Source organism: Artibeus jamaicensis, unplaced genomic scaffold (genome assembly GCF_021234435.1).
Source record: "Artibeus jamaicensis isolate MK-2021 breed Jamaican fruit bat unplaced genomic scaffold, CSHL_Jam_final scaffold_537, whole genome shotgun sequence".
In the NCBI taxonomy this organism is placed as follows: domain Eukaryota; kingdom Metazoa; phylum Chordata; class Mammalia; order Chiroptera; family Phyllostomidae; genus Artibeus; species Artibeus jamaicensis.
This window is the reverse complement of record NW_026522047.1, coordinates 40,170,417-40,194,831: the sequence shown is the minus strand read 5'-3', so window position 1 is coordinate 40,194,831 and position 24,415 is coordinate 40,170,417. Positions and strand designations below refer to the sequence as shown.

The following is a 24,415-nucleotide window of genomic DNA, read 5'->3' as shown; positions in this document are numbered from 1 at the left end:
GGTGTTCTGGCCTACACCCCAAGACCACCACCAAAGCCAGCTCTTACTTGAGTTGTTAATTTGTTTCTGACCATCCACCCCTCCTGCCAACCCTGCCCCAGATTTGCCATTACCTCTGAGCCTGTCCCTTCAGAGAGGCGAGGAAATCTGAGCTGCTGCCAGTCTCACCCAAGCTTCTCATAAAGACCGATCATACTCAGAACTGGTTTCGTTTTCTTTTATTTTTTTAAAAAAGCCCCTAAGTTCTATGGCTTCCAGGAAGCATCAGAGAAACGAAGTGCCATTTCTGTACACTTTGTAAAGCAACACCTAGATGCACACGCCGCTGCCAATGCCCCAGCGGCTCTGGCTGCCCACACGTGGCTGCCCGGCCCCTGCCGCACCTGTGGGCTGAGACAGGGCTTTAAGGCGCTTGTCTCCTGTGGCTCAGCGGCACTGGGCGTGGACACCAGAAGCCCCAACGCCAGGCAGAGCCCTGGCCCACTTGGCCACATGAGTGGCCACCCCAGGCGCCAGGAGCAGGTGCGCAAGAACACCTGTGGGCCTGCCGTCTGAGCTTTGGTGCAGCGTTTTGGTTGGGGTGCCGCCCCACCCCATCTTCCCGTTTGATTTGGGGAGGCCCACGGTGGGCACACCCCTGGCAGCCACGCCCCACAGCTCCCCCTTGAGAAAACGGCCTTTGGATAGAGGGAGACAAGCTGGACTTTATGACACTAACAGGGCTGGTGGGCTGACGGCACGGGTCGCCGGCGCCTCCAGGTCACACTACTCACTTCAGCAGACATGGCAGGAGGGGCGCAGGGAGGGCGGCCGCAGTTTTCTTTTCCTTGTTTTAAATAGTTAATGCTCTTGGAAGGGAGGACTAGACACAGGTGTAGAAATTTCGGCCAAAGTCTTATGTGAAGGAAATAACCCACGTGGGGCGGGCAGCTTGGGGCCACAGTCTATGTCCTGGCTGTGGGTCACCCGGACAAGCTCCCCCAGGAGCTGCAGCAGAAGGGTATGGGGCGCCACCGCCAGGGTCACTTGTGTCTCTGCAGCGATTTCCTCTTTCTCCTCTTGAAGAAACAGCAGCACCTGGAGTGGGAATGAGGCGTAAAAAGTGGGCATGGGTGGGGCAGGGGCAAGCTGGGCATGGGGTACCAGCTAGGCCTAAGCCATCTCCACCCCCAGATGCTGCCCTGGGTCTTACTTGGTGTCATCTGCCACCTCTACCTCTGCGGGCGCTGTGATGGGGGCATTGGAGTGACCGGCGGTGGGGTCATCCGTATTCAGCTCCCCGTTGGTAGAGTTCAGCGCCTAGGTGGGTGGGTAGCAGGAGTCATGTGGCCGCGATCTCCACCCCCCAGGCCTGCAGGTGTCCTCGGCCTAGTACCTCACCTGGTTTTTGCTGTACAGCTGGGCTTTGTCCCTAGGCTGAGTCTGCGCAGGCAGGTCGGTGTGGACTGTGCCGATGGGCGTTGGCTGCAGAATGGGCAGGACAGAGTGCTGAAGTCCGGCACCACTCTCCCCACGAACCGGAGTTTCACCCGGATCTGCACCAAGGCTCTGGGTGCCTGGGGCCTCCTCCATGTCCAGGCACAACCACCAGGTCTGGGGTCCCGCCTCCCACACCCAGGGGTCCCTACTATATGCAGGGCAAAGCCCCCTACATCCAGGGTCCTGCTCCGCCTTCCCCCACGTCCAGGCCCTACACCCTGACATAAAGGGTAAAGGCCACACAACCAGGACCCTACCTCCCCCACATCAGGGACTGCCCACATCCAAGGGAATGTGGGGAACACCTCCAGAGTCCCCCACTATACCTGGGGTGAAGCCCCCTTGTCCAGGACCCGCTCCACACCCAGGCCCTGTCCCCACGTACCAGGGGCTTCCCCGCCCAGTCGTATTCATAGTCAAACACGAAGCCGCTGCGGTCAAAGAGGTCAGTGAAGAGCTTACGCAGGTAGTCGTAGTCGGGCTTCTCAAAAAAGTCCAGGCGCCGCACGTAGCGCAGGTATGTGGCCATCTCCTCTGAGAAGAGCCGGCAGGGCTGGGGGTGGATGTGGGAGGGGGACACACAGGGGAGGGGGCTGGGGGGCAGGGAGCAGAGGCACCAAGGGGAGGGAGCACTGGCCAAGAGCCACCCTTACCTGGGAAGCTCTCGCAGAGCACCTCGATGGGCGTGGCCCGCTTGGTGTCCCCAATCTTCTGGTAGCGCTCCTTGAGTGTGTCCGCCTGTGGGGAGAGTGGTCAGTACCATCGCTGGGAGCTGTGATGCTCCCACACCCCCACCCCCATGCCCTGACCCACCTTGAGCCCCTGCCAGGGCAGGCTGCCACGCAGGAAGTACATGAACATGTGGCCCAGCGCCTCCAGATCGTCACGGCGGCTCTGCTCTGCAGGGGACGGCAGGTCAGTACGCTCCTCCCACCCTGCCAGCTCCTGCCTGTGTACCACTTACCCTTGCCTAGGTGCGTGTTGATGCTCATGTAGCGTGCTGTGCCTGTCAGGCTTTTGTGCTCGCGGTATGGGATGTGCTTCTTGGTCTCGGGGTCAATGTACTCCTTGGCCAGGCCGAAGTCGATGATGTGGATGGCGTGCTGCCGCTTGCTGCCTGGCCGCCCCACCAGGAAGTTCTCTGGCTTCACGTCACGGTAGATGAGGCTCTTGGTGTGCACATACTCCATGCGGGTGATCTGGGGGTGGGTGGGCCAGTGTCCCCATCTACCCAGGCCCTGCGTGGCCCTGCCCCCACCCCTCTCCCAGCCACAGTCCCGTCCTGCCTCGTAGCCAGGGGTGCCACAGCCCAGCCCCGCACCAGCTGAATGGCGATCATGAGCACGGTCTTGAGTGTGAACGTGCGGTCGCACAGGTCGAACAGGTCCTCCAGGCTGGGCCCGAGCAGCTCCAGCACCATGGCGTTGTACTTCCCGCACGGGCCGAAGTAGTAGACCTGAGGGACACCCTCTGAGGGCAAGCACACACAGATGCCTACAGGGGCCCGCAGCAGGCACCCACTGCCCCGACTGCCCCCCACACCAGACCCACGCTGCCCCACTGTCCCCATCTGGGTACCTGCGGTGCTGAGCTGCTTGTAGAAGCGGTACTCTAGGTGCAGCTGCGGTGCCCGGGACTTGATGGGCTCCTGGAGCGACAAGGAGGATGAGGGGAAGGGTTACCTGGGGCGTAGCATGCCCCCTCCTCCTGCCCCTGACCCCACTTAGACAGGCTCCATGTGGGGAAAGTCTCTGCTGTTGGGGGAAGAACCTGGACTCACCAATTTGATAGCTACATATTCATTTGTATAGAGATTCTTTCCTGTGAAGGAGAGAGGAATCAGCACAGCAGGGCCATCTGGCCCTCAATTCCCACCCCACCCCCAGCAGGCAAGAGACCCTTACATGACCTACCCACCTCCAAAAGGCACCTCTTGTTCCCAGTAGCCCCCCTTGAACTTGGCCCTGTCCTCCCAGGTTCTGGGAGTGAAAAGGATACCCACAAGATACCTGCACCCCTTTAGGTCCCCTCTGCTCCACATGCTCACATCCCCAGGTCCCACCCTTACTGCTGCCCTCTCCTCCACAGTCTCCACCACCACCCTCTATGTACTCCCCACCCCAGCCTCCCACCTCACCCAGGCACTCCTCCTAACCCCGCCTCCACCCATTCAAGCAGCTATCCCCAACTCGTTGGCAAGAACCTCCCCAACAAGCACCTCCCCACAAGCACACCAATGTGCTCCTATTCTCCCATCAAAATGGAGCAAAGAGCCCAACTTGACCCACGGCCCTTCTCAGAACCCACTGCAGCAAAGGAAAATGAAGACATCCACGTCCCCTAAGTATCTCCCCCTTCCCTCATTGCTCCACCCCCGGGGCCCCCATTGGTACAGTTCACTCAATGCATCCACATGGGGCCTACAGACACGTGACGAACTGCCCATCCCCACCTCCGGTGCCCACCTAGTGGGTCCTTCCTACCAGTGGACCTCAGCTTGCCTCCCTTCCTTGCCCCCCTCCCATGGTTCATCCCAGAACCTTACTCCCCCATCCTCCCCGCGACTGTGGAGTGAGGACCCCTGGCTAGAACCCCACACCCACCCTGTAAAGTTTATCATGCTCTGCACCCTCCTTCTGCACTCCCACCCTGGGACTGAGATCCCCACCCCCATGTCAACTATGTCAGGTGGTGAGACCCTCTCCACAGTGCTGGCAGGCAGGAGAGCCCAGGCTGGCTTCCCTAGGCAACACAACCTAGCAGACCACGGTAGGGGACCAGTACCTCTCAGGTTACACTAAGACCACCTGGGGCAGGCCTTGCTGAACCCACCCACCAGGGTCTCCAGGTGCCCACCAAGAAAGAGCTAATGTGCCCAACTTCACAGAACTGCACAAACGTGAGTTCCAGAACCTGATGAAGTCCAGCTTTCCACCTGTTACGTTCTCTAATGCTAACAGAGCCCTAACTGATCCAGCTACCATGGGGTGACCTGCCACACAACCATGGGACCTCCCCAGCCCCTCGTGTGCCTTAGTGAGTTACTATGCAGTGCTGTGTATACCCATACTGCCACCTCCGGTCCAGCGGCCCCTCCCTGCGTCACCCTGTCCTGACTGTCCTGGGACCATAGTGGTCCGCAAGCACGGCCCCACACTGTATGTCTGCACCGCTGCGCCTTACCTTGCTCTCAGCAGGACAGCCTGGCAGACATCTGCACTCTAGCTATTTCCACCCCACACACACGGCAGCAGACACCAGTGTTCAACCTCAGAGGCTGAGGCCAGGGCTCCCCAGTGCATTAATCTGCTCCACTGGTCATGGTCACTGCCCCGTCCTGGTGTGTGCCGAGGTGTCCACATCACTGGGACACCCAGCAGTGGGTATGTCTTCCACTCTGCTGTGGCTATTCTAGGGCCTTGGTTCCCCTGGTGGTTCAGAGTCAGGTCACTGACTTTCTCAGCCCTGCAGTGTCCTGGAGTCTGCAGACCTGAAGACGGCGACATCTCATACTAAACCATCTCGTACCCCCCGGAATTAACTTCTCCCCGAGATGCTTTGTGGCTCTCAGAGTGTTCACCTAGCCTCTGTCAGATTTATTCGGGAAACAACTGATAAATTTTGACATTCTTACAATTAGAACTGTTGGCATTCTAGTGGCGCAATCGGTTAGTGCGTGGTACTTATACAATTAGCATTTTTTAAAAATCAGTACAGAGGTCTTATTTCTTTTCAGCCTCATCATGCCATGAATCCACAGGGAACGGGTTCCAGCAGCTCAGGTTCCTTTCCACAGCGTGCTTCTCGGGGCGGAGCAGGCTGGCGCTTCAGCTGAACCCCGGTGCCTTTCTCTCGGCTTCCTCCTTTCTCTGATCGTTTTCCCTCACTCATCCGAGGAACTATCTCGACTCTTAGAGTGATTAATATGCTCAATACATACATTAATTCTCTCGGCAAGACTCCTGCCCTTGTTTGTGTACAACGCCTGGGTGACACCGTAGACTCTCCCAGTTTTGCCATGGGACCATTCGGGGGGCATTCATTTTTGAACAGTGCCCATTCCCTCGATGTCTACAGTGTCGCCTTTCTTGCAGATTCACAGGTATGTAGCCAAAGGAACTCTTATGTTTTCTAAAACGCCTAGAGAGCGTACAGCAGGCACCTCCCCTCTTTCCCTTTGTGTTCGTCATTTTGGCGAATTACTGGAAGATGGCGATTCTGGACAAAAAGAGAGCTCTTCTGATTAGCACTGTTTTTAACCCTCCATTGTCCATTGTTGCTCGAGTGGAGAACCACAGCTGGCCTCTGTGCAGATACGACCGGCAGCCTTGCTACACTGACCCCCAGCCCTCAACCTGCTTGCTGAGATTCCTCTCACTGCCACTGAGGCATGACAGGGGTCTATCGGCTGTAGTTCTTCTTTCCCAATCTTTTTACCCTGCATTTCCTCTCCTCGCCAATGTCCACAATGGGTGAGAGAAGGTACCCAGTGGTTATAACACACAACTTTTCACAGACACCAACTACCAGGGCAAGCAAACCTCCTTCTTGTCCTGGTTCCTGGGTTTTGATAAAAATAGGTGTGCCTGCTGTGTTCCCTGCACCGCCCCCATTTCATCATGGAAGTTCCAAACACAGAAAATACTGAGTGAAAGAACCTTGCGGTGAACAGCCACACCCTCACCCACTGCCTAGATAATGTAATGAACAATCCGCTGTCTGTTCTGTCAGGCATCTAGCCGTCACAAATCTCTGATTTGCAGATACATTTTACAGCCATCAGTACTGGCCCCTAAATGCTCTAGCCTGCAGGTTCAGTTCAATGTGTACTTAGAGTTCTTGTTTGTCCCACGGGAGGTGACAGTTACCTATGAAATGAACACATTTAAAGTGTGCCATCTGATGAGCTTTGGCCAACGCAGGACCGTGTGCACCCTCTACCCTTATCAAGACACAGAGTGTCCCCACCACTTACACCCTTCTTGGTCTGACCCCACCTGCACTGAGGTGGGGTCATCTGGCTTGTTCCCTCCTCCCTGGCTCCTTGTACATGGCGTGATAGGCTCAAGATTCCTGCAATGAGGTGTGTCCATGGTTCCTGCTGACAGCTGAATGGAGACCTACCCCATCAAGGGACATACCCAGTCAGCAAGGGACACCTGGGTTGTTTCCAGTTTTCTGTTACAGCAGAGCTGCAGTGAACGTGGCCCAGAGGCCTTTCTGCGGGCAGGCCGGTCACTTCCCCGAGTGTCCCTGGCTCACACCGCATACGTGGAGCACAGCTCCGGCTGGCGCCCTCTGTGCTCCCTGGCCATTTGTCGTTTGCCTACATAAAGTGTCTGTTCAACTCCCTTGCTCATTTTTAATTAGGGTGTCTGTCCTTTTATTATCAAGTTGTCATCCCTTCACGTATCCTAGACACCACGGCTTTGTCAAATAGTGCTCTGAAAATATTTCTTCCTGGTCTGTGACTTGCCTAGTCCAGCTCTTAAGGTTTTGTGATAAACATTTTAAACATTCATGAAGTCTAACTGATCCTTCATAGTAAACAGGCATTTTATTGTGTCTCAGTGACGAAATCTCATGTTTCGCCTGCGCATGAGTTCTAGGAGAGCCCAAGTCCTTGAAGTCCAGCCTGAGGTTAAAGTGAGCACGCGCGTATGTGTGTGTTTGTGCACACACAGAGGCACCTGAAGCCCGTGAATCTAGATTTCTGAAGCAGCTCAGGCGCTCTGGGCTCTGAGAGGCTCAGCAGTGCTCACGTGGCCGGTTTTAGCTGTGCGTGCAAAAGGTGAAAGAGTCTGCAAGGCCTAGCAGAGAATGGCTCCCAAGGGGCTGTGAGCAGAAGGAAGGTTCTGGAGGCCACACAAGAGGGGAGGACACTAGAGATGCAGTCATCCAGAGCAGGGAGGCCTCCATGAACTCCTCTAACCTTAGAAAGTGTCATTTAACATTTTTTTAAATTTATTTTGAGAGAAGCGGGGAGGGAGGGAAAAAGAAAGGGAGAGAAACATCAGTGTGTGAGAGAAACGTCCATTGGTTGCAGCTCACACACCCCCAATCAGGGGACTGGCCTGCAATCAAGGCATGTGCCTTGACCAGGAATTGAACTGGTGACCTTTCAGTTTGTGTGACAGAGCCCCAACAGCCAGGGCATGAACTTCTCTAACCTTAGGCTAAAAACCCACAAGGCACACACGAGGCAACTCCAGCCCATGAGTAACATCTGCTCACAACCTACCCTAACAAAGCCAAAATCAGTTCCTGATGAAGTCAAGTCGTCAGCACAAACCTCAGTCTTAAAAGTCTGTGACATATGGAACCCCTTACAATGTCCAATGTACAATAAAACATCACTAGACACATGAACAATGAGGAAATGAGGGCTGTAACAAGAAAAAACAAAGTCAAAGGCACTACATGTGTGGGTATTTTTTTAAAAGATTTTATTTATTTATTTTTAGACAGAGGAAGGGAGGGAGAAAGAGAGGAAGAGAAACATCAATGTGTAGTTGCTTCTCGTGTGCCTCCTACTGGGGACCTGGCCCACAACCCAGGCATGTGCCCTGCCTGGAATTGAACTGGTGACCCTTTGCTTCGCAGTCCACCACTCAACCACTGAGCCACACCAGCCAGGATGTGGGCATTTTCAAAAGGTATAAGCATGCTCAAGGATTTAAAGAAAAAGATGGGCAAAATGAACAAGCAGATGGAAAATCTCAAAAGAAAAATACTGGAGTCAAACGGAAGTGACAAATACTATTTATGAAATAAAAAATTCGCTGAATAGTTCCAACAATAGACTGGATACTACAATGCAGGGAGGAAAAAAGTGAACTTCCAGCAGGGCAATAAAAACTGTCTAGACTGAAGCAAAGAGAAAAAGGCCAGAAGAACACAGAAAAGAGCTTGAGGAACTGGGAGACAGCATAAACACTCCTAACATGTATAACTGGAATCTGAGGATGAGAAGACAGTGAACTGAAGCAGAAAAAAAAAAGGAAGAAATAACGGTCAAAGCTTTTTTCCAATTTAATGAGAAAGTGCCACTATACAGATCCAAGAAGTCCAGTGAACCCCAAGCAGGATAAACCCCCCAAAAACCATACCTAAACAGTGCAGAATCAAAACCTGAAACCAAAGAAAATCTTCAAAACAGGAAAAAGAAGACGTATTAGATACAGGGGTACAATGCTCAACATTAGTTACCGAGGAAATGCAAATGAAATCCACAGACAGCACTTCATACCTTCTACAAGAAAAAGCCTGACAACCCCAAAACGAAGGTAAGGATGTGGGGTGCCCAGAACTCCCATACGCTGCCTGCTGATGGGAGTGCACAACCACCCCGCAACTGACCCCATACACCTCCCCGGCGACCCAGTTCTTTAACAAACACTCACACACAAGGGCTGGAGAAGGACGATCAGGGCAGCTTTATCCACAACAGCCCAAATGTGGGCCCGGCCCAGCATTCCTGAGCAGAAGCGATGAACAAAATGAGGTGCAGTTGCACAAATGAACAGAGTAACAAAGAGCCTCTAGCTACTGACACACATAAAACATGGACACTCTCAAACACGCGCTGAGCAAAAGCAGCCAGCAGAAAAGAACACATGCCTCAATTAAAAAAAAAAAAAGTTTCAAGCCAAAAGCTGCTGTGCCCTACAGCCCCTAACACACGTGTCTGTGCTGGCCTGCCCTGTTCAGGCTGCTGCTCCAAAACCCCAAGACTGGGACCCATGACACTGGGTCCCCAAAGCCATACAGGGTACCCTTCCCTAGGCTGTAGATCAAGACTAAGCCCAGGGACATGTATTCATCCTCAAGTTTGCATGTGCATGTATATGTCTACATGCACACCCTAATGGGGAAGCATGGTAGCTCCATCCAGGAAGAGGTGGCCACCATGCTGCTTGGGCCCCTCTATGCAGGCCAGGCTAGGGACATGGGGCCACATGTTCTGGGGAGGTGCCTGGCTCTCCCTCCCCCACTGGTCTCAGTTACTGATGTGATGGCCAAGTGCCCACCCTGCGTGCCCCTCCCACCAGCAGAGAGTTGGGCTTCAGCCTGACAGTATGTAGGCTTAGAAACTCCAAACCCAGGGCTGCTCACAGCTCCTGACAAGCAAATGCCAGCAGGAGCTGAGCTTGTATCTGCTCCAGTTCAGACAATGGCCGCATCCACGTCAGCCCTCCCATGTGTGGCTCAGATCTCCCCCAACAGAGCTGGCCCTCAGACACACAGGGGCAAGGCCAGGAGTCTACCCCCCTTACCAAACCTCCTCCTTGGGGAGCAGAAACTTACACGCACTTACCTGTGTCCTGGCTGCAATAATTAGGGAGACCACCTGCGAGTGGCTATGACCCCACTGGGCAGCATTCCCCCCACCCCATCCATCCCTTGAATGCAAACGAGCGGGGCTCACCTAGCCGGAGCTCCCCGAAGTTGCCACAGCCTATCTTCTTCCCGACCCGGAAGTTGGGGCCCACCATCAGGACCCCAGAACTGGTCCCCGTGCTCCGGACGCTGTGGCTGGTCCGGCCGCCAGCCTTGGACATTCTCCGGCCCTCCTCCGACTCCCCTTTCCCTCCTTTCTTGTCAAAATCCATAAGTTTGTGGTACCCTGGCCTCTCCACGGTGACTCTGCTGCTGTACAAATCCCGGGTCTGTGGAGACCTGAGGTCGCAGGCGGCTCTTCGGGGCTAGAACACCATGGCACCTGGCGGACTCCTGGCTAGTGAGACGTGGGTGCTCGCAAGGGCCAGGCCGCAGCACTCCTCTCGGTGGCCTCAGGGTCGCACGCAGGGAGAGGACACATTCTGCTGATAGGTCCTGCTGCCTCAAATCTCGTGGCTCCCAGCTGGGGAGAAAACAGAGACATGGGTTAGAAGACTGAGACCCACCCACTCGCCTGCCCACAATTCAGCCCAGGGTCCAGAGCACAGCCTGAGGAGGTTGGCACAGTGGGATGGCATTTTGGACAGACAGATGACGGCACAAGTGTGGCTTGTGACTTTTGGGAGGTGGGGGCAAGGCCACCATGAACACCACAGGTCAAGGCAGTGTAAGATGCCCAATATTGTGTGCTGGTCTGCAACACAGCTCGAGGACAACTGCACTATGAAGAGTGACAGCCACTCAAGTGACAGAGGTCCCAGAACCAGGAAGAAAGCCCTAACCTGGATGCAGAAAGGGGCAGGAGCCACCCAGCACAAAGCCCCTTCCCCCAAGCCAGAGGGGTCATTCCTCTGAGGAGAGGAGAAGACAGACCACAGAGCACTGCTCACTGACTGACCACCTGGCCAGCTACAGACATAACAGTGACCTGGACTCGGTGACACCATGAGGCTTTGGAGGCGAGGACCCCAGGGGTATATCTCAACTCATGATATGGGGCTTCCTTACCCTCAGGCAGGAACAAAGCCCTGGGAATGATGAAAGTGGACAGAAATGGGGGGCCTCTGAGAACCAGACCAAGGACAGAGCCTGGTCGTGGCCTTTTCCTCTGGTTCCTGGGATGGCAAGCCCCAAGCCTCAGAGACAGAAAAGGCAGGTGCTCCATGGAGGAGAATCCTGGCCATGTGCTCACGAAGAGGAAGGACTACAAGACAGCAGGGACCCAGAGGCGCAGTGTGCGCATACACCTTCCTGTGCTCTCACACATGTGTGCATACCCCCTCCTGTGCTTACACACCCACAGACACCCTTTCCGCATGTTCACACACATGCACCCCACACATATGTCCACATATAGGCCTCCTGAGGGGCTGCATGCATAACCAGGCACAAGGAGGTGCCTGACTTGCACGTGACCCTTGGGCCTGAGCACAGCCAATATGGAGAAGGGATGTGCCCTGTAAAAAATAAAGGTTCTACATACATCTCAGTCCTGGCACCGCACAGGCTGTGGGGAGACAGCAGCCAGCCAGGAATGAAGATTCTGGCACACTTGCTGCCCCACTTGGGCCTATGACATGACCCCAATGACCCCTACTACAGGGTGCCTGAGCTCCAGGTAGCCCCTTACAAAGGCCAGATGTGCAGTCATTGGAAGGGAGCTAAGGGCCTGATTCCTCCCCAAGGACACCAGCACCTGCCCCATTCACCCCACAAACAGGAGCTGCCACCCCAAACCTAGTGGGCAGCAGAGACTCGAAAGGGCTGTGGGTGGTGCTGCCTCCCCACCAGCCACATGGGGGCAGTCTGGGTGCTCTCCTAGCTGCTCTGAGCCAGATGGGACCTGCAGGGGGTAGCAAGAGTGAGCCACGCACTGAACAGCGGGGGGGGGGGGGATATGCACGGAAAAAAGTCCAAGGCAGGGCTAGGGCCAGAGCTGAATGCTCAGCCCAGCACACCTGGGTGGAAGCAGGTTACCTAAGGCCTAAGGGGAAGGAGGTGTCCAACCTCAGTCCAGGCATAGAAGCTAAAAGTAATCATCCTGGAGGATAGGACTTCCCACTCCTCGCCCATTCCTGGTAGGCCTCAACCACACCAGCACGGCCCCCACTTCCAAGCCCCCAGCCTCCCCCAGAGGGAAGGCCATCCAGGGGCGTGGGGTCCACATGGACCCTCACAGTCAAATTCAACTTTGTGCTGAAATGATCCCCAGAAGGCCCCTGGAAGCTGCTGTCCCACCCATGTCCACACTGAGAAGGTCTTGCAGAGAACACTCCAGTTCAGGGCTGTCTGTGCTCCTCTGTCAATGCGCACCTCAGGGGAGTTACCTGCCCTGTTCTTTTTGGGGTCCTCCATCTTGTCAGGGCCAGGGGCCGGCTCCCCTTCGGGGGCCCCAGAAACCCCCTTCTCTGACCATCTCCAGTCAGTGATGTCACAGTCCCTGGCTGACATCACCAGCACAGCCCCAGGGCAAATCTGAGGGAGCTGCGGGCAGCCTCTCTCCCCGGGGAACAGCCCCTCACAGGCCACACAGTGGGCCCCACTGTGAGTACAGCCTGGGATGTACCCAGACTCAGGTGATCCTGGCTACAGCCCCTCTAGACAACTCTGGACACACGCACGCGTCCCCCCGAAGTGGGAGCCCACCTCTGCCTGGGGACTTGGTGACACAGAAGCAGGACCTCCTCCCCAGGATTCATCCAGGGCCAGCAACATGGCACCCCAGGAGCCACAATGAGCTCCCAGTGTGCCACATCCTAGCGCCTGCACACTGCCCCCCGCCCCCGCAGAGGGACACAGATGGGGAAGACATACCCAACCTGGGGCCATGCAACATCACGTCATGTCAGAGAGGAAGTGCCCCATGATGACTGTACAGGAACCAGCTGCCCAACCTCCAGGGACAAGTTCAGTGTCAAAAAGGATTAAGCAGAAATGGGTCTTAGTGCACCAAGTTATAGACCAAGGGTGATGAGGAAACAGCCAGACCTGGGGTGGGGGGTAGGGGGGGAGTGCCATCAGCAGGCAAGCAGGCAAGCACAGACATGGCACTGAGTGTGGCAAGCAGGTGGCCTGAGGTCATGTATCAGTGACCCAGGGTGTGAGCACCAGTCAATGAGGCTGCAGAGGGCACACACAGTTCCTGTCTGAAGTCCTGACCAGCCCGGATGGAGGAAAAGAGGAAGGCCTATGAGAAGGGACAGTTGTCACTGCACCCATAATGGAAAGGTGGACCAGATGTGCCAACATTCTTGGGAGAGGGCCAGCGATTCACAGGCAGTGGTCATGAGGTGGCATGATGGTCCCACACAGTTCAGGAAAAGCAAACATGGCCATAGGTGGCAGTGAGCCCATGAGGAGCAGAGGAGATTAGGTACTTTCCTTGCATGCTTTCAACAGACTTGAAATGTTTCCAAAATTAAGATTACAAAAGACAAGGTTGCTACTACAAACTCTTCCACCTCAGACCATGACAACCAAAAACCAAGCACAACAGTCTGGGTCGTAAAAGTGAATCTCCTGGACAGGTGCAGAATGGGAGCGCCCTCAGCATGTGGCAGCTCTGGAACTGGCTGGCACTGACTGCAGGCACCGGCTGTGACTCATGACGGGATCCACAAAAACCTGCTGCAATGCTGCAGAGAACACCAGAGGGGACAGAGTTCATGGGCAAATGTAGGTAACTTGGGCCGGGCCACGGGCCTACGGGTAGGAGGTGGGGGAGCACTGTACTCTCCCACACTTGGGCACATCTGAAAATGCCCTACTGAAGAGCTGAGAGGAGGAATACCAGGTGGGCTGGGAGACAGCCAACAGGGAAAGCAGGCTCCTGCCCAGGGATATGCTGCTTGATGACAGACACCATTGACACCTGGGGCTTGTGCACACCGTCCTGGACAGTACATGTCCAGCATGTACTGGCAGCTGCTTTCTCTGCACAGGCCCCCCGACACCTGGTTAAGCCCTCATCACACCTTACACTGAAGGATGTCCCAGCCCACATGATGGTCTCTGGTAAGGCCAGACCCATCCTGGGCATTTCTGCTACGTGGTGTAACTACACTTCCAGCACTGTATCAGTCCTTGGTGTGGGCTGAGATGTGTCCCCAACAAGACAGTTCCTGACCCCTAATGTCTGGGCACATGACCTTATTTATAAATTAGGGTGAGTCCTAATCTGTAACTGATGTCCTTATCAGAAGAGACAGAGACACACAGGAAAGGAAGGTCATATGACAATGGAGGCAGAGACTAGAGAGATGGGGCCACAAGCCAAGGAACTCTGGCAACCACTAGAAGCTGGAAGAGGCTGGAAGAGGCAGAAAGACACCCCCCCCCCCCCAATCCTCCTGGAGAGAGTGCGGCCCTGTGACGGCTTGATCTTGAACTTCTGGCCTCAAAGGACTTCTCAATGGAGATGCCTGACCAGCACCCCAGCAGGAACACAAGAGTCAGTGTCAGGAGTGAGAAGCGGTGAGGACAGCAGGGACCCCAAAGTGACAAATGAGCAAAGCATGCATGCCCTTCAGTGTGATGAATACCAGGAAACCTAAACTGGGGACGTCCGCAGGACATGCCAGTCCAGGCTATCCTCACAGGGAAGAGGAAACCACCTCAGCCAGAGGGGTGGGCCTAAGAGCAGCGACGAGGGAGAGTCACGTGTGGTCTTAGTGGGGGCCTGGGGCAGAGACACGCCGTCAGGGAAAACTGAGGAGAAATCCAAGTAAATATGGACTTTACTTATTTAATGATGTCTCAATCCTGGCTCATCAGCTGTGATGAAGGTGCATCCGCTTCACAGTAATTCTGTGATTCTAAAACTGTTCTAAAATAGTTTATTTTTAAAAACCCAAACCTACAATCTCCTCTGGTGGCCTCCTTCCTGCCCTTCCCTCAGGCACACGCGCATGGTGCCCACTCACGGTCCCTACTCGAATGTCACCAGTGAGGCCACCCCCTAAGCCCACCTCGACCCCACCCCTGAACCCTTCAGCCATGTGGCAGCACATATGTGGTCACTGTGTGCCTGCCCCTTAACAACGAACTCCTCAAGGACACAGAGGCCTTATGTGTGGCACCACGCAGGGCCTCAGAGACCCTTGAGCAAGTGATATGAAACAGACCAACAGAACGCAGAGAAAGCGGGCAGAGCCACAGAGGAGGCACAGACGGCCTCCCAGACACACTGCACTCCGCCTTTCCAGTACACAAGCAGATTAAAGTAACAGCGATGCTCTCACTTCTCAGCCCGTTGGGGTTAGAAAAGAAGTCACATTCAGTAGCAGAGAGTGTGGAGAATGGGGACTTTGATTTTTAAACAGGAACAATGACATTTAGGTAAATGAGACTCTCTATCCAGGCCACACAACCGAGAGGAATGGCCAAAGCAGCACTAGCGACAGCCATGCAGTGCAGCCCTGTCCCCACCCTCTGCAGGGTTAGGAAACAACCCGTGCACAGAAAGGAAGTGGCAGATGGTGCAGCCCCACAAAGCTGTTCCTGCAGGTGGGCAAAAGCCCAGGAAGCGGTCCCTGGGGCTGGGCTCCACGGCAGTACCCATCTCTCTACCCTTCCCAGGCCTGGATCCACTTTCCTTCCTCCCTGTGAGCACGATGAAAACAATCCTCTTGCATTTCCTAAGCTCAGCCACGGTGGGGGAAAGGAGGGTGGGGAGGCTGCTCTCGGCCTCCGGCCTACCTTCTCAGAGATGTCAGGGCAGGGTGGTGTGAGCAGATGGAATATGCAGGGTTGGAGACTTCACAGCTGGAAACTCGGGTGTGATCCACGTTGAAGGAAATGATAAGGCCCCCAAGACACCTGCACACTGGCCAGTGTGCATGGAAAGCAATACTGCCTAGCCCCCAGTTTTACTGGGGTGGATCATCTACAGGGTCTGGCCCTCCTCAAGGGACATGACCCCTTCCAGGATGGGGACAGGGTTTGCCAGCTCCCTCAGGGTAAGAAGACACCCTTCAAATCAGACCTGTCCCCCAGAACTGGACACATCACTGGACCAAGGGCCAGGCCAGGAGGATGGCCCAAGTCAACACCAGAGATGCAGGCAGCTGTCCTCCCAGAAGGGCAGCCCAGCCTGGGCCCAGCACACCCGCCTGGGACCTCACACCAGCGCCCCACACAGGCCTCGCTCCTAGACACCATCACAGAACCCTCACCCAGGGCTCTCAGAAGCACCACTTCAGGACCAGACTTCAACTTGGCTGGAAGCTAATAGGCAGGAGTGAGCACAACCTGGGACAGAGGGAGCCCACGGCCATTCCCCAGGGGACGTAGGTCTATTGTGCCAGTTCCCCTTTATAAACAATTGTGTTTTCAGGTGTCTGGACGGATCTCAAGAGTGAATGGCACCCACCTCTTGGGTGCTGAGTGGTTGTTCAAAAGCAGTCTTTATGCTCTGCTGTAAGGTTTGCTTTCTTCAACGTGCACGCCTTGTTTTTGCTACTTAAAAATACCGAGAACAGGATGTTGGTTTGTGGTCTCACTTGCCAGGACACCAGGTCCTGGTTCCTTCAGTCAGTTGAAGATTCAGACACACCTCCTTGGGAGAGCAGTGAAGGGTGTCTGGCCATGAAACCTGCCATGGCCAAAGGCCACAGGCTGGCACGCTGTCTGTCTGTGAAATTCTCAAAGTGCAGGGCCCTGCCTAGTGTGGCTGCAGTGACTAGGGCACCAGGACCAGCTCAGAATTTCTGACTTTCTGGAAAGTGCAGAGCAGCGGACAGGTGGGATTCTGAGCACTGCTCAGGGTTCCCAGACTCTGAGAAGGCAGAGCTGCCTCAATAAAAGGTCAGAGCCCAGGACAGGACAGAACCGGCCTGAAGAGAAGCCAGGGCATGGATACTGAAACATGAATTGGGAGGGTGGGGGTTGAGGGATGTGGAGAAGTAGACCTTCATCTGTGACAGGCAGGATGTAAAACAGTGCAGCCACTGTGGGAAACAGGCAGCGGTTTCTCAAAAAAGTTCAACAGAGATACCGATAACCCAGCAACCCAGCTACTCAGTGGGCACCCAAGAGAACTGAAGACACGCACATACACAAACCTGTGTATAATGCTTACACGGTGCAATTTAAAAAGCCCAAAAGGTAGACACAGCCCAAAGGTACATCACCGGATAGAACAGATAAACTGCTCTATCCGTACACTGGAATATTACTCAGCCATGAAAAGGAGTGAAGCTCTAACACTCACTACAACGTGGATGGACCTTAAAAACATGATGCTCAGTGAGAGGAGCCAACACAAAAGGCCACACAATGTGTGATTCCATTTATGTGAAGTGTCCAGAACAGACAAATCCAGAGACAGAAAATGGATTCCTGGTTGCCAGGGGCTGGGGATTAACTGCTAAGGGTTCAGAGTTTCTTTTGGGGTGATGGGACATTCTGGAACTAGACAGAGACACTAGCTGCACCACCCTGAATACACTAAAAGTCACTGAGGTGTCCACAGTGAATTTTATGATCTGTGACTTATTCCTCAAATAAAAATGGGAAATATATAGTATCTCAATAAAGTTGTTTAAAAGTCACAGTGAGCCAAAAGGTTGCAGGTTCGATTCCCAGTCAGGGCACATGCCTGGGTTGCAGGCCAGGTCCCAGTATGGGGTATGTGAGAGGCAATCACACACTGATGTTTCTCTCCCTCTCATTCTCCTTCCCCTCTCTAAAAATAAATAAATAAAATCTTTAAAAAAAAAAAGCCACAGTGAGCCCTGGCTAGGTAGCTCAGTTGGTTAGAACACTGTTCCAATATGCCAAGGTTGTGGGTTCGATCCCTGGTCAGGGTACATACAAGACTCAACCAGTGACTGTGGCTCCAGCTGGCAGCCTGGAGAGCAGGGTTGGTCCCTGCACAGATAGAAGTTCAGCCGGCATGCAGGGTGACTGGCAGAGCCACACCACCTGCCCTTGGGCTCGAGTGGAATAGGCTTCTGTCACAAAGAAATCAGAGGTGTGTACTCACAGAGTAACAGGCACTGAAACTGGCCAGACAGCAGGGAGAGAAGGAGGAACGGACTCCTGGCGGCGTGACAGCCTGACACCAACAGGCCAGCCTCGGCTCTTCCCAGAAGCCCCGAGTGAGGCTTGAGGGTGTACAGACGGCCCCCAAACCAACCAGGACAGGTTTGGTCCCCAGGTCTAGGAGCTCACATAGCACACCCAGCACCTCCAACCTGGTCAGGATGACTGTGTGCCTCCCACTCACACAGGGGCTCAAGCCTCAGGGGGCTCAGCGAGCCTAGCTCCCTGGGCATACCCTCCTCACACTGGTGGCCCAAGCAGCACTGGTGACCAGTTAAAGACTTGGAGACCCCCGAGTTGCCCAGTCCTGTCTCTGGCCACAGATATGACAATGCCACTGTCTCATACTGGTGAAGAGGCAGCACCCCAAGTTCAGCCCTGGGGCAGAACAAGCCCTAATGCCTAGAAGGCTGGATCAGAGTCACCTGAGGTGCAGCTAAAACGCCAGATTTCCAGCCCATCCCAACATGCTGGGGCAAGTGGCCAGGTGGGGCCTGAGGACCTACGCAAAGCAACTGGGCTAGGAGCCACCACTCATCTGTGAGGTTCCACCTCCCACCTGGACACCCAGCCGCCCACATCGAACCTAAACCTGAGCCCAGCACACCTATCCAGGCATAAACGTGCAGATGCCCCATTACCACTAAAGCCTAATAAGCAACGGATAACTTCTAGTGTATCCCATGCACTATTTGGGACATACTTATACCAAGCAATTTAGGGTTGTTTGTCTGCACACCTACCCTGCTATATCTGGCCACACCTCTAGGAAGCTGCTCTGCTCCTGGCACCTGGCGCCCTGGGGCTAAGGCCTGTTCGGGGAGTGCACAGCCCATAGCAGGGCTGACAGACCTAACAGCAGGACCTGCTGGTCCTAAGGACACCATTTTCTATTCAAATCTGTGTATTTCTTAAAACCAAGCATTTCCAATGAAAATTTAATGTCCAAATACTGATGAGCTCTCAGTGTAAAATACACACGCAAGAAAGAATAAGCTCTCTCTTACCCATTACATGTTTAAACATATCAAGTTAAATAAAATGTATTAAGATGACTTTCCCCGGTTGCTTTTGGCTTCTTAATGAGACTACTGGCATACTGGTAAGTACCCACCGGACTCATGTCCAGGCTACCATTCTCGCCGGAGATCTTGAATACCTGTCCCTCCCAAGCAGTTGTCACTGCCCATGAGCCAGATACCATTGTGACCCTATGAGACAGGGAAACTCAGGCCTGGGACTCAGAAGCACCGGATGTTCCCACCACAGTCCACCAGGTGAGGGCACAAGCCATAAGGTGCACTGAGGCCAGCAGAGCTGGACCTCCTGCTTCAGAGGGAGTACAGCGGAGCAGCTGTCCTGTCCACTGTGCTATGCTCTCCTAAAACAGGGAGTGCGGTCTCCTAATCAGCTACCTGCTGTCTCCTGCTACTTAGTAGGTGTCCAGAGGAACAGAGTGCCCCGTCTGTATAGGAAGCCAGAGAAAGCGGGGCCACAGGTGTAACCCACCCCTGACAGCCTGGAGGTGGGAACAGGGCCAGGAAAATGCAGAGGAGCCCAGGGGGCTCATTCCCAAAGGCAGAGCAGCAAGGCTGGGGGCACCACCCCCCCTCACTCGCCTCCCCACCTTCTTCCTTAGCCTTCCAGTTCCTGGAGGCAAGAGCAGAATGTCTTTTCTGGGCCTGACAACCCTCTGTGGTTGTCATGACTAGAGCTGCCGGGAGGAAAACCCCGTCCCTGGGAGGTCCTTGAGACCCAAGGTGGCCTCACCCACTGAGTGAGAAAGGCTCTGTAAAAACCAGTCCAGGAACCTTTCTAGAAGCAGTGAGCCCCAGGGCTCTGTGCCAGTCCCTCTGTGAGCCCCCAACCCATAATGCTCTTTGTGGGATTGCCATTCTCCCAGGCACCTGAACTTGGAAAAACTTGAGAGGCACTGGCTTAACTGAGAAGTAAGTCTAGAACCCCGCCCACAGGCCTCTGAGCTGATCTGCTTTCTCCTTGCTGGGCAGTCAAGGATGCTCCCTGGGGCCACTACTGAGTGCCTACTGTCCATCATGTGCCCACCAGCCTGGCCCTGCCAGGACCACAGTAAGCAGAGGCCCCAATGACAGACAAATCACACTTGCCAACTCAGGGTTACCTCCAAGACAAGGTCCCCATGGAGGCTGAAGGCCCTATAGTGACACTGCCCCAAAATTCCACATCTTCAGAGAGAGAGATTTCTGGGTAAATGAGGGTTACCTTTAAGCACATTTTTAAAAAGACTCTATGGTGAATTATGGACTAACATATAGTCATGGCACATAACAACATGTTATACACCTTTGTACCTTCTAAGCAGCAACCACCTACTCCAGGGCTACCTCGGACCCCACCATGGACTGGGACAACTCAGGGTGACCCAGGACTATCTTGGGCACCCGGCCTGCACCTGGGGCCCCTGCCTGCTGCTGGTGGGAGAGGCTCTGAGGAGGACAAGCCCAAGGACCATGGGTGTTCTTCCAGTCTTCCAAGAACATCCTGCCAGACCACAGGTGGCAAACACAAGGCCCTCAGGCCCAATCTGGCCCTCCACTTTGTTTTATCTGGCCTGGCACCTTTTTTCTAACCGGTGGCAGCACCAAGCTCCTTGCCCTTAGTTGAGGAGTAAAGTTTATACAGTCTTAAAACTACATTCAGCCTTTTGAAGGCAATCTCGAGGCTGATGTGGCCCCTGGTGAAAATCAGCTTGACACCCCTGTGCCAGACTTGCTTCTGGAGGGGGACCTGCTACAAGGACAGAAGTCTTGCCCTGCATAGCCAGTGAGCCCTTCATTCTCTGGCCTTCATCTACAGGGGTGGCTATACCCCAAGTAAGCAGTGCTTGCCCTGCCCTCAATGGAAACCTTCTCCAACCTGCATGAGTGCTGCCATACGTGTCCTCCCTCCTCATCTACATGCTTCTGCGGAGGTCGCAGTTATAACCTAGGAGCAGTCTGCATCCCACACCTAGTGCGCTACTTCAACTGACTCTGAACGCAAGCCGACAAGACCTTACAGCAATGAGGCTGCTTTTTACCATTACTCGACCTCCAAATGTGGATGCCGCTGAAGTCCTAGACAAGAAAGGACTTGTGCTGAGGGGGCTGGCTTGAATGGGGGAAGGCTCTGAAGAGGGGCCCTCACATTGCCCTAAGGAATTCTAGGGGAGGGGACCCCAGACAGGATCTGAAGAGGGTCTTAGGTGACAGCAGAACCAGATAGGGGCACAGTTGGGCTGGGCCCCAGAACCATGGCACCCTGTTTACCAAGAGGCCTTCCTTGCCTTGCCCATCCATGCACTGAGGACTCAGGAGGGTACCCAGCAAGGCTCTACAAAGCCCCCAAATGGGGAGAGAACAGATGCAGAGCTGCCTGAGGCAGGGGCCTTCCAGACCAACTAGGCATTAGCTCAGGAACCCACAGCAATGCCAGTATAAACACAAACTGCCTGCAGGGACAGTCCCCACTAGGCAGCCAGGACTCAGGACAGCAAGGCCTCCAATGAGCATAACAGCGGCCACTAAACAGAAGATGAAGTCCCCATTACTGTTCTACCACCAGAACCTGATCCCAACCACATGCTGGACTCCTTCACAAGGACCTGACTTCCCTTTAGGTTTAAACAAAGGTAGCCAATCCACCCCAAACCACCAAGGCCTGAAGTCTGGTGGCCCCTGGCCACACTATAACCTATGCCCCCAGCTCCAAAGGTGCCCCGCCTTCCCTGCCCCACCCATTCACCCCTGAGCTTTCAGAGCCCAGAAAGGATATGCCAAGACAGGGACCCAACCCAACCACAACTACACTGATGAAGAACCCTGCTGCTCCTGAGGTGGCCTGGGGCAGCTCCTGGGGACCCAAAAGGGACAGCAAAATTAACCATGGGATAAGTTAGTATCCCGGGGCAGATGCCGCTGTCCCTAAGTTTAACCTCGCAAGGACCTTGCTCAGACCTACCAGTAAATCCCCAAGGACACAAGTGGCTCCACAGCTGTCCAGGATGCCTCTCGGCTGGCCTGCTTCCCAAATTACTGGCTGGCATGCTGGCTCCCCCAAAGCTAGGGTGAGCACATAGAAAGGTTTTCAGCTTTAAAAAAACCTCACCTGCTTCCTCTTGCTACCCAGAGAAAATTACTACATTATCAGGACAAGAGTCAGATGGAGCCAGAACCAGCCGTTAAGGCAGTCAGTCTGCACAGGGTGGCTGTCACAGCACAGGAACACCCAGAGCCAGGTAATGAGGTGCCTGTCATCATCTGCTTCAGAGAAATCAGACAGACTGGAACCAGACAAGAAGCCACTTTACAAGAAAAGGGCTGACTACCAGTGGTGCGCAGACAAACCAGACCTGTGACTTCCCTGCTGCTGGGCTGGAGAGTCCAGCCAGCTCCTTGTAGAGAGCCTCCCCACCCCTGCGACATGATCACACCTCTGGCCCCCTAACCTGGGACTGAGCCTACCCCCAGCGCCCCAAGCAGCCCTACTATTCTATTCCTGAGGGGCATGGCCAGAGAACCTGAGGGAGCTGGGGGCAGGGGTGTGTGTGCAAACACTTTGGGCCCTGGAAATGAGCGTCTGCGGATGCTGCACCAAGCCCCTGCCCATCAGCCTGCAGGGCCCAGAGTGGTTCCCTTCTTAGAGCACAATTCGGTGGAGACACAGCGAAACACAGAAACTAACTACTGGCAACCACAGCAAATCTCCCCCTTTTAAACCTGTGGGCTTGGCTCACAATCTCTTCTTCACAGGGGTGACTCTATCCCTTGTGGTGGCACCCCTTCCCCGACAAGAGCAGCTCCTTGACAGGTGGTTTTCCCCTCCACGGGAGCCTTTCTGCTCCCCCACACACCTCACTCCCACGGGCCTGGGCTGGCAAACGCCAAGGGAGCCCATGCGTGCCCCCCATCCCAGCAGGGTCAGAAGACCCAGGGAGCCAGAGCCACACCAGATGGAGCACCACCGATGGACATGCAGCCACTCCTGTAGTCCGACACTGGCCAGGCCTGGGTGCCCTTGTGGAAGCAACTGGGGAGAAAATGCCAGACTCCACCTACACGCAGGAAACCCTCCAGGGCCAATTTTCGTCCAACAATGCTGGGAATAATTCAGCTGCCCAGAACCTCCCAGGACAACAACCTCGACTAAACTGCAAGCCTTTCTCTTAGGCCCCCAGCCACTAACCCCCAGAAGAAAGTTGGGGTAGAGGGGGCAGGGGAAGCACTGTCCTAAACAAGGCAGGAATTAGTGGTGGGATGGGTGTGGCCAGCAGAGGAGGCCTCCCACCACCCCTCTGGGATCTGAAGCCTTTCCAGACAACAAAGCAGTGGTGAGGGTGGAAGGCCGAGGGTTATGGAAGGCCAAGCCAGGCTAAAAGCTGGCAGTTCCTGAGCAGCACCCTGCAACAGGTCACCACAGTTGAGGCCCCTCCTTGGTGCACACCTCTTGCCCACCCAAAACCTTTCCTCTGGGCTCTCCCTGAAAGATCTTCAACACTACAAAAGAGAGGGGAAATGTGTGACACTGTGGCACAAATGTGTGACACAAGGGATAGAGTCACCCCTGTGAAGAAGAGATGTAGGGACCAGGTGGGCAGCGGTCCAGGGAAGAGAGCTGGAGGAATAGGTGTCACGGGGAGTGCGCAGTGAGCTTAAGCACTGGGAAAAGGTGGGGTGGGGCTAAGTGGACAGTGGGGACAGCAGGGTCTGGAGTGAGGAGTTAGAGAACACACCTGGGTCGGGAGCTGAGGGGTCAGTGAAGGCATCTGAGCCTGGAGAAAGGGGTCAATGTGAGCAGCTGGACCTGGAATGTGAGAGATGGCAAGATCTAAGTTTGAGGGTCACTGGGGGGGGACAACATCAAGAGAGTAGAAAGAAAGGAGTGAGAAGTAGGAGTCTAGAGTATGGGGATCAGTGGGCTGTAGGTTCAGTGGAGTCCGAGTGTGGTATGGGGATGGAGGAAGTACTGGGACAACATGTTCCGGATTGTGGGGTCAGTGGGAGTTGGGGTTGGCAGGGTTCGGAGTGCGGGGGTCCGCGAGTGGTACGGACCCAGAAATCTGAGGTGCGGGGGCCCAGAGCGTGGGTTGTAGGGGTAGCGGGGTCCGCTGGGTGTAGGAGCGGTAGGTCCAGGGTCCGCGGGGGTGGGGCCGCAGGACCGGGCGCGTGGCCGCGACAGCCGGCGAGGGCGCGCGCGTCGTTACCTCTCCGCCTCCGCCGTGGCCCCGCGACCGGCCGGCCGAGCTGGGTGGCCCAGGCTCCTTCAGCAGCGCGGCACGGGCCGCCGCTCCGGGTCCCGATCTCGTTCCAGCTCCGGCGCCCGCTCGAGCCCCCGCTCCCGCACCGCCGGCCTCCGCATGTTGGGCGCGGGCCGTCCCCGCCGCGCGGGCGCCCGGCTCGCCCGTCTCGCAGCGTCGCCCCGGCCCGCGCTTACGCCACCAGCGTCGCGGGGAGGGCGCGGCGCCCACTGCGCAGCC

At 55.1% G+C, this 24,415-nt stretch overlaps 1 protein-coding gene across 4 annotated transcripts; it reads right to left on the bottom strand.

Moving 5' to 3' along the window:
• Positions 1 to 203: 203 nt before the first annotated feature.
• CSNK1G2 (casein kinase 1 gamma 2) lies at positions 204 to 24,415 on the bottom strand. 4 transcript variants are annotated; one of them, XM_053658412.1, is made up of 12 exons: positions 24,143 to 24,415; positions 23,672 to 23,742; positions 9,908 to 10,342; positions 3,260 to 3,300; positions 2,801 to 3,127; positions 2,444 to 2,678; positions 2,293 to 2,378; positions 2,133 to 2,217; positions 1,865 to 2,013; positions 1,381 to 1,464; positions 1,193 to 1,299; positions 204 to 1,077 (listed from the first exon to the last, which is right to left on the bottom strand). In XM_053658412.1, exons 3-12 carry the CDS (start codon positions 10,089 to 10,091, stop codon positions 1,023 to 1,025), a joined length of 1,353 nt encoding a protein of 450 aa, XP_053514387.1. In that variant the 5' UTR covers positions 10,092 to 10,342; positions 23,672 to 23,742; positions 24,143 to 24,415; the 3' UTR covers positions 204 to 1,022. The 4 variants fall into 4 exon arrangements, with proteins under 4 accessions (XP_053514387.1, XP_036993873.1, XP_036993881.1 ...); XM_037137978.2 differs by lacking the exon at positions 23,672 to 23,742 and having other exon boundaries at positions 2,801 to 2,949; positions 3,058 to 3,127; positions 24,143 to 24,413; XM_037137986.2 differs by lacking the exon at positions 23,672 to 23,742 and having other exon boundaries at positions 2,801 to 2,949; positions 3,058 to 3,127; positions 10,105 to 10,342; positions 24,143 to 24,410.